This window comes from Camellia sinensis, chromosome 6 (genome assembly GCF_055761805.1).
Source record: "Camellia sinensis isolate YWXY chromosome 6, ASM5576180v1, whole genome shotgun sequence".
Lineage (NCBI taxonomy): Eukaryota > Viridiplantae > Streptophyta > Magnoliopsida > Ericales > Theaceae > Camellia > Camellia sinensis.
Genome location: NC_138966.1, coordinates 77,860,121 through 77,869,979, shown reverse-complemented (window position 1 = coordinate 77,869,979; position 9,859 = coordinate 77,860,121). Strand labels below are relative to the sequence as shown.

The following is a 9,859-nucleotide window of genomic DNA, read 5'->3' as shown; positions in this document are numbered from 1 at the left end:
GGTAACGATAAACTATTTCGGTGATATATGACACGGTTATAAATTTATTATAAAATATAACTAATGAAACGTATTAAATTAATATATTTATAATGCATGAAATGGTGAACATTGGTAAAAGTTATTACAAAATATTATATTCAAAACAAGAAAAGAAAAGTAAAGAGAAGAGTAGTATTCTATCATTATTATAAAATATTGGATAAGGATGCTACAATCCCTCTCTTCAATATTAATCTGCAACTAAAATAATAATAATATAAAGCAAAAATAAACAAATAAATAGAGAGCTTGTTAAAGGATTTACTTGAAAAAGTGATTGACTAAAATAGAAAAATAAAAATTTAACTAATTTGATGTAAATATATTTTTCATTTTCTCTTTCACAAATGGCTACTTAAATTTATAATCCATGCTTTCACTTCCAAAATACATTTACAACTAGGGTTGTCAAAATTTGTACAGTGAAAACAGGAAATAGTTCCAAGCACTTGGAGACAAAAAAGTACTTCCCCAAACATCTATGCAAGCTCGATTCCTAGTCTCCTGTTTTTGGGGGGATAAATATACTAGATTCCTAGTCATACCCTCTCTCCATTATGGTTCCCTTCCCTCTACTTCTTACCAGAAACAGCTTCCCTTGTCACAAGCTGTATCCCCCTCACCCACATCTCCGCCGTCTCAAACCCACCCTCGCACACAAAATGCACTTCCTTGTTCTTCGTAGTCACCACCCGAAACACTCCAGCTTCATCCGCATCCCCCTTCCTCTGCCTCAGCCTCAGCCTCAGCCTCTTAAAATTCAAGCTCGGTCCCACCTCAATCTCTCGGCATATCACGTTCCTCCGGCTTGAATTCCCCCACCTCAATACCCCGGTAGCCTCCATCATTTGAAGAACTTTACTATGCGGAGCTCCTTTTCCCCCTTTTGTATGCTTCATCACGATAGCGCCACTCAACACCAGTTTCCGAGCAAGCTCATCGAGTATCACCGGTACTGCATCATGACTGCCATTGTTCCTTGCAAGTGAGACTGCAGTTTCGCCCTTAACATTCTTCAAGTCACATCGTGCTCCTGATTTAATCAAGAGCCGACAAGTGCTTCCATGGCCTTCCCTTGCTGCCAACATGAGTGGCGTGTAGCCATCCCCATCAAGGACATTTACATCATAACCCTTATGCATCAATAATCTCACTGCGTCTAAGTCTCCACGGCGGGCTGCACAATGTAGGGCGTAAAAACCTCCGCCATTGCGGTTACCCTTTTCAAGAGCGAATTCGAGCATTACTTTCTCAAATAGATCGCGATTTTGGTTGAATTCGGATAAGGTAATAGCAGTCTCACCAGATTTGTTGCACAGCTTAACATCAGCCCCAGCATATACAAGCAACCGGAAAGCTTCAACATGACCTTCCATAGCGGTAACCATGACTGCAGAGAAACCCCTATCATCCTGATAATCAAGATCGATTTCTGATCGCCCAATTAGGGCTTCCAAGGCTTGAATATCACCCAATCGAGCTACAAACATTAAAGGTGAAAAAATTGACACGTTACTTGATTTCGGAACCTTTCCAGCCCTAATTACATCTAGCACGGCTTGTTGAAAACAAAGAGGCCATTGGTTCGACCCTGCGATTGAATACACAGACTGACCTGCTATATTCACCAAACCAAAATCAGCACCAGCTATGGCCAATACTTTGATACATTCATCCCTCTTATGTTTTGCAGAGATCATCAGAGCACTATCACCTGTATCTGTCCTCGAGTTCATATCACAGCCATAGTCAATTAGGCACTGGAGCACAGTTGAGTATCCAAGACGGGCAGCCATGTGTATTGGATGGAACTCAGTTTTCTGGGTTGTTTTAACAGGAGATTCTACATTTGCACCGCAATTCAAAAGCACGTTGACAGCTCCAGCATTGCCGCAGAGAATGGCATGGTGGAGGAGGTTTCTTCCAAGGTGAGTGGCATCGGATGAGACTTGTTGGAGGAGCATGCGCAGGATAGTACCAGTGTGCTCAAAATACTCCACAGCGCACCAGGTGATGGGGTAGGGCTCTGCTAGTCCTGCACCCACTCGAAACTCTTCGCCTGAAACTGTATCCCATGACCATGCCCCCAGTTGAACTTTGATGTCTGTTCTGGCACTAGCCTTGTTTTACCATTATGGGAGAGGAGTGAAGAGAGGTTAGTCATAGGAGGGAAGAAAAGAACATTCTTTTATTTTATATATAAAATAAGAAGGATTTTAAATGTCGTCACTTTCTAAATCTTCTGAACTTTTGTAGAATTAACTGTAAAGTAAGTGCATCCATGTTTTTATATGAGATGATTTTTATACTACGCAATCAAAGTGCAAGGGTAAGGGGGTATTAATTGAAAAAATATCAAATCAAACCGAGTTTTGAAAAAATATTTACATATTAATGAAAAACTTTATACATATTAAAACATTAAAACTATCAACTTTTCCATAAATATTAAGTACTTTTTGAAAAGACCACTGACATGTAATATCCCTTTTTTCGTGGCAGACAACGAAAACATCTCTCTAAAAACCTCTCTCTCTCTAAAAACCTCCTTCTCAGGCCTCACTTTGGGGCCAGCCGGCCGCCCGCCTTTGGCTATGGAGGTCGGCTGGCCCAGCTCTTTTATTGTGTTTGGCTGTAATAAACTTGATTCCCCCATTATTTTCCCACTGGTGATGTGCGGGCTGCCGTAGATTTGGCTTGGTCTTTGGAGTGTTTTGGTGAACGTTTTGGTTGTTCACTGGGTCGGCAAAGAGGACGATCCAGATCTGGTTAGGTTGTTCACTCGGGCGCTTCTTTGCAAGTGGAAGTTTGAGGGGTGTTCTCAGCTCAGATCTATGGAGGTGTACGCCGTCCAGTTGTGTCTATGGAAGATTTCATTCGAGCACTTCTATGCATATGGGAGTTAGAGGGGTGAATGCCGTCCAATTGTGCGGGTGTGTTTTCGGTGTTTCGGTTGTTTCGACCATAGGTGTCGAGAAGTGGAGATGGCAGTGTTTCGACCATGGGAGTGTATGGGTGTGTTCGGATGCTTTGAGTGCTCGATCGATTCAGCAGCTTAGGTTGTAGCAGGTTTGCTTGGAGATGTTGTGGCTGGGCTGGGCTGGGTGAAGTCGTGGCTGGGCTTTGGGAGTGATTGCAGCAGGTTTGCATTGGTAAGGACGTGGCTGGGCTTTGGGAGTGTAGCAGCATGTGGGTTTTGGCTGGGCATTGGGAGTTTAGCAGCTTGGATATGTCAGGTAAGGGAGTTTTTCAGCCATGGAGTTGTTGGCTATGGAGCTTTCCGGCCGGTGAATATTCTCGGTAGGTGTAAACAGGTGGAAAGCATAGGTTTGGGCGTGTAGCACAGGTGGGTGTTGGGTGTTGTCGGGCGTGGGTGTGTAGTAAGAAGGCGTTGGGAGTTGAGGCAGCACAGGTGGAAAGCTTTAGTTTGAAAAATAGCAAGTGGGCGGGAAAGCTTTGGTGTTTGGTGTTGGGTTTTGATTTGGCTTGGTTTTTTGTGGACAGATTTTGTGGGATTTCTTGTATTTTATTTTTTAGTTAAGTCCTTCTTAACTTTTCTTTTTTTGTTTTTTGTATTAAAAAAAAAAAACCGTGAGGCCGAAGGGTTGGTTGTATGGATGCGAGTAGTAGTAGTAGGGGTAATTTGTACTTTCTGAATCTCTCTCGATACATGCCATCTTCTTGTACCTTTAATTTCATGTTGTTAATGAAATTTTTACTTTGCCGATCAAAAAAAATGTAATATCCCTTTTCAATTTGGGATTCTTTTAATCAATATGATTTATAGTACACATTGTTATTCTATCTAGGTGAACCAATATAAAATTTACTTTACAATTTAACTTTATAAATTTCTTCATAAAGAATCTTGATTCGTACTTGGTCTACCAAGGACATGGAGATGAGGTAAGTTTCTGTTGAGATTTTTGTGCCGAACATATATAATCATAGCACCATGGAATTGTCATCAAGAGAAAGTCCAGCTGTTTCATAGTTGAAACACCAAGAAGGGGACCCATTTACATGTGATGACTGCGATATGAGAACAACTATTTGTGTGTAGAATTGGCACAGACCAATTTCACATCACATGACACAAGTGACGTGAGATTAGCTTGAAACAATGCCATTTCTCCCAATAAATAATTTTCCATGATTTGGAGTTAATGTGTACCAAAAATAGATGCAAAATGTTTGTCATTGTAAGGCTTTTCATTATTTTTCACCTCTTCTGGTAAAACTGTATAAATAATTAATTTTGCTTCAATTATTATAAGAAGAAAAAAAGGCAAATTTACTTTAGGATACATCTAAAATGCATGAGTCATTCTACTGATTATCAAAATCAAGATTAGAACCTTACGTGAAGCAACAGACGGACGACAGAGATCTGCCTAGACACAACGGCAGCAACGAGTGCATTACAATCAACATTTGTGTGTAGAGAAGGCCTATATGATTGAAGCAAGACCCGATCACTTGCATTTGCATCGACTCCACACTGTCAATAGGAAAGGGCTATTATTTCAAAATGATATTTCAAATTAGCATGATATAAAGCACAAAGATATTCGGCCAATTGACTAGTTCCTGGGTAATCCCCTATTATTGAATATGATGTTTTAGTTTCACATAAATAATTGTCGTGATTGGATAGTGAAAGTATTTTCAGAGTTCATGTTTGTTTTCTATAATGCCTTCAGTATGTAATAGTAAAACTGCTGCTCAATAGCCTATTTTAAGTCCATGAATAAGATTACCTTAATGAGAGCATCCACCACATCCTTGAACCCTCTGCAGCATGCAGTGACAAGAGCATGCACCGCGACATGGGGCCGAATCAGATCCGATCCCATGAGCAGCTCCGCAAGCCTTGCACGCCCATGACAACTTGCTTCTAACAACGCCTCTTCACAAGCAGGCTGTGAAGCACCAGCTTTTACTAAGATCTCCAAAATCTCAAGATGGCCCTCCCTCACTGCCGCTGTTGTTGCGAAGCCCCTGAAGAGCTTCTGGTTTACGTCTGCTCCAATACTCTATCATTTTTTTAAAATGGCAATCCTCAGTACATTGCAAAAGTAATGAAAAGACTCCACAAGAAGACATATTAGTCTTTCATTCTTTGAATTGCTCAAAATCTTAACACGGATTAGTTAAGAAGACAACAAAACCAGCAGCATAGTAAGCGCCTTGGATTCTTCATTGAGGACAAGTAATAATGGCCACAAACAAACAAAAACAGGGAACATAACTGTTGTGACAGATAATGGAGAATGTATCAACCCATGGAAGGTCATTAATATGAAGCAAAGGGGGAATAATGTATTATGTATCACGTATCTGTGCTGCTATGTAGTCCTGTTAGAGACAACCCAAAATGGGCCTTGCTGACACAAACTCAATACAAAAAAACTTATCTTATAGACAATATTTCCTTCATTTTTTCCTTGCAAACTTTGTAATTCATACCCAAGTAACACCGTGTGAAATAAAATAAGACAAATATGAGAGAAAAAAATTTTAAAAAAAAAATCATATATGCTCACTTTTCACTAACAAATAACTCTTGCTTCCTTATTACATTGTAAATAAGATCAAAATCTTATTGCTACCAATTAATTTTACAATAAATTTACAAATTTGTGGAAAGGTTAGCAAAGAACATATAAAAGAAACTAAAGAAATGGTAAACAACATCAAAAAGCCAGATGAGAATCAAACTGCTTAAATTTTTTTAACTTGCATTTCATTAATCAAAGAACACAGAAAGTTAACTCTTTACATTTTTTATTGGAAATAAATTAGTCAAACGGTAACTTAGGCCTCGTTTGGCAAGAGGCTATTTTAGCCAATTAGCCAAAAAGTTACTAAATTAGCCAAAAAGCCAACAACTCATACCAAAAAGTCAAAGATTCTCTTTTCTCTCTACTTTTTGCACATCTTTTCGTAATTAGCCAAAAAGTCATCCCAAACATACAAATTTTTTTTACCTACCTTTTTAGCCAAATAGCCAAAAAGTTACTAAATTAGCCTGTTCCCAAACGAGGCCTTATTATCATTCAGTTGAAGAAGAAAAAGAAAATAAACAGTGAAGCAGGGAGAATTTTTTATTTTTCTGTCTGAATGTAGAGAATACCATGAAGCTGGAGCTCTTTGAACAGGATTGGTATTAGGGCATTACTTAAATTTGCACTGGAAGAATAAAACCAGACAAAAGCAAAGCAAATTCCAGTGGAAAAACTCTACTTCTGGGGTGAAAGAGTTTATTCCTCCCAGTATATATGACACAAAAATGAAATAAATTAAGGATGGTGCTATTCACACTCCGTTCAGTAAAACAACTTCAGCTTTTGTCTTTATTAGACAAAATTCAAATTTTTGCCCCCACCTGTACAATTCCGCTTCTTTTTTCTCCAAGAAGTGGCAATTTTGACAATTGTGCAAAAGTTAATAAAATCAAACTAGGATGTTGGTTAGAAGAGGAGTGCCAATAACACCACTCTAAAATAAATGCAACCCACCAACAAAATAAATAAGATTTGAGTGGATTTTATACATCAGGAATGGTCATAGAATCTAGATTCCAAAAAGAAAATTATGTATGTCTACTTTTTAAATCCATTTTCTAGACCCCGTAATATATCAAAAAGATAATTAGTTAATAATTAAATATTCTGTAAGTATCAACCAATTATTTACTTGACATATCACCGAGTCTAAAGTGGATCTAATTTTTGAGTCAGAATAGCAACACTCTTCAAAAACAGATGAGCATTTATTTCTTTTATTTGTAATGAAAAATGAAACAATATTAAACATGCAATGGGACCTCATTAGTGGAAAAAGCAGTCAATGTATCCTTAAGAAACAAAAGGAATAAAGATTAATTTTCAAAAAATAAACGCCCGCTGTACTTCAAATCCTCCGCTGCACAGCAAGTTTTAATATATATATATATATATTTTATTTTTTTTTTGCTAGGTACAAATTTTAGTAGTTAAAAACTTTAAAAAAATGGTAAACAACAACAAAAGCCAAATTATATTTGTGCAAAATTTACATAATTTAAACAGCCCTATTTTAGATAGCACTTTTGGTGAGAAGTGGAGTGCAAATAGCCACCACCCTACAATAAATGCAATCCACCAATAAAATAAGATTCTAATGGCTTGTGTAAATCAGGAATCATCATAGAATCTAGATTTCAAACACACTATTAACATTTATTTCCTTTATTTTCAATGAAAATGAAAAAATATTAAACCTGCAATGGGACCGCAGCAGTGAAAAAAAGCAGTCAATGTATACTAAAAGAAACACAATAAAGACTAATTTCCCAAAAAATAACGCCAAACTTTCGTTCTCAGGCTTATATTACAAAAAAAATTAATTGATTCTAATGCTAATGATAAAAAAAATGTCGTGGTCCAGCAAATTTCAGTAATTAAACAGATATATTAAAAAAATCAATAAATAAAAAAAAAAAAGGCAGATTGACTTAAGAAAAAATTGTTCAAAAGCTTAGGAAGGGAAAAAAAATTTGCTTCAAAAATCTTTTAAGGAAAAAAAAAAAAAAAAGGTTTGTTTTTCAGAAAAAATTTTGAAAAAAATTATCTACAAATAAATTTTTAAGAATAATCAAACCAAACAAATTTTTTAAATAAAAATCTCAAAATTTTATTTGCTTATCTACTTTTCAAAATTACTCTCTCTCGTACCTATCAAATCAATCTCCTTTTTTTTAAACTCTGGCTCTAAAATAATTTTTCAAAACCATTTTAGAAAAGAAGACCAACCAAACAAATTTTCATAATTTTTACCTCAAAAACTACTCTGCAAACACAAACCAAACACACCCATTGATATGCCTAATTAGATATACTGATCCGGCAATTCATAGTAATTAAGTATACGATGAAACTATAATCAGAAAATTAGTACAAAATTCAAAATGTAAAAGGCAGAGTCACTAAAGGCACCTGGTTTCAAATTTTGAATAGAAAGGGATGGCAAAACGAAAAACCCGGAATTCAAATAAAACAACGAGACGAGAGAGATTCTGAGATACAGATCAACCAAATGTAGATTAACAAACTCGCAAACGAACACATAAAACGCTTCAAAATCAGCGAAACGAAATCAAGCAACAAGCCAAATTCAACCCCACTGAACCAATAGATACAGTTCAGGAAAGTCTAACCAGTAGTTTCCTGACGAGCATCGCATTCCCGCCATGAACGGCGAGGAACAACGGCGTGACGTCAGTCCTGAACTCTTCGTACTCAACACGAACTGCATTCGCCGATTCGTCGTCACACGACACTTCCGCTTTTCGAATCTTCAAGCACACAGCGCCAACGAAGTTGACATCGACGAACGAATCGGCGATGCATTCGAGCGCCGATTTGAGATCATTGCAGTGCGAAGCTTCGAGGAGGCGTTGCGAAACCTCCGCTTCGTAGTCCACAGGGAACACCTGCTTCCCGGCGAGAAAACCTCCGCCTCCGCCTCCGCCTGAGTGGCCGAACACCGTCATTTCCGGCGGAACAAGAGGTGGTTATTACAACTTGCAAGTAGAGAGTTCAGCGCCCTCACTACTCTAGTCTCTCTCTCTCTCTTTACTATCTCTCTCTTAAATGCTTGTCACGCTGGTTTGGATATTAATAGAATAGTTTTAAGAAAATGTTAGAAACTCTAAATTTTCTACTAAATAAATGATTAAATGTTTTATAATGGGTGTGGGCTCATAAAATTGTCGACCTCACATCATGTGACACATTTGGTCATTTATTTGGTAAAAAATTTGGTGTCTCTAGCGTTACCCATAGTTTTATTCACTCGGTCTGGTATTGGTTTGGATTTTTTGAATTAAATTTTTAATAAGTTGTTTTTTTTAATTTTTATATTTTTTTTTATTTTTAGTGAATATTTTTTAAATTTTAAATATATTTTTTTATTTTTTTAGATACATCTTACTTAAATGTATTTAAAAAGTAAAAAATTTATAAAAAAATATTTTAAGAAATTTATAAATACATAAAAATATAAAAAATGTATTGAATTTTTATATTTTTTATATTTAGTGAATTTTTAAAAGATTTTTTTTATAATTTTTTTATTTTTTAAATATATTTATATTAAGTGTGTCTAAAAAATAAAAAAAAAATTATTTAAAATATTAAAAAAATTCAATAAAAATAAAAAAATATAAAAAATAAGAAAATAAAAATTTTTGAAAAATATTTTAAAAAAATTGAAAACCAAGTAAGGTGATTAGTTTTTCTCTCTAGACACGAGAGTCGAGAGGGAGGGGGAAGGGGAGATAGGGGAGAGAAACGTGAAAGAAGTGAGCGGCAGAGACAAAGGAGAGGGAAGCAGTGAGGGGGGCATTTATGGCGATGTGGTTTAGTCTTTAACCACTGTTAAAGAGTATTTTAACTGCGATGTCAGAGATGGATCTGACTTTTACTTTTGAGTCCCAGAGTAATGGTTGAATTTGTTTGTGGAGTCCTATTTTCCAAGTTGTGTAAAAATACATATACGTAGACTCGTTTGGTATCGACTATTTTAATAATTTTTTAGTTAAAATATTAATTAAAAAAGATTAAAATTTTTAAGATGAATTTTTAATTTTTTACAAAATGATAAATAAAAGAAAAAGTGAAAATGAAATCTTTAATTTTTTAGTATAAATTGTTGATTTTTTAATTTTTTTTAATAACTTTTTAAATTTTAAGTTAAAATAATCATTTGTCAAACGAGACTTTATATTTTCGAGATTTAAATTTAATATATATTATTTTTGACGTTTAGATAA

At 35.8% G+C, this 9,859-nt stretch overlaps 1 protein-coding gene across 1 annotated transcript; it reads right to left on the bottom strand.

Moving 5' to 3' along the window:
• Positions 1-394: 394 nt before the first annotated feature.
• On the bottom strand, positions 395-8,707 carry LOC114260270 (uncharacterized). Its single transcript, XM_082874035.1, has 4 exons — positions 8,243-8,707; positions 4,803-5,078; positions 4,406-4,543; positions 395-2,162 (listed from the first exon to the last, which is right to left on the bottom strand). Exons 1-4 carry the CDS (start codon positions 8,576-8,578, stop codon positions 615-617), a joined length of 2,298 nt encoding a protein of 765 aa, XP_082730161.1. The 5' UTR covers positions 8,579-8,707; the 3' UTR covers positions 395-614.
• Positions 8,708-9,859: the final 1,152 nt, after the last annotated feature.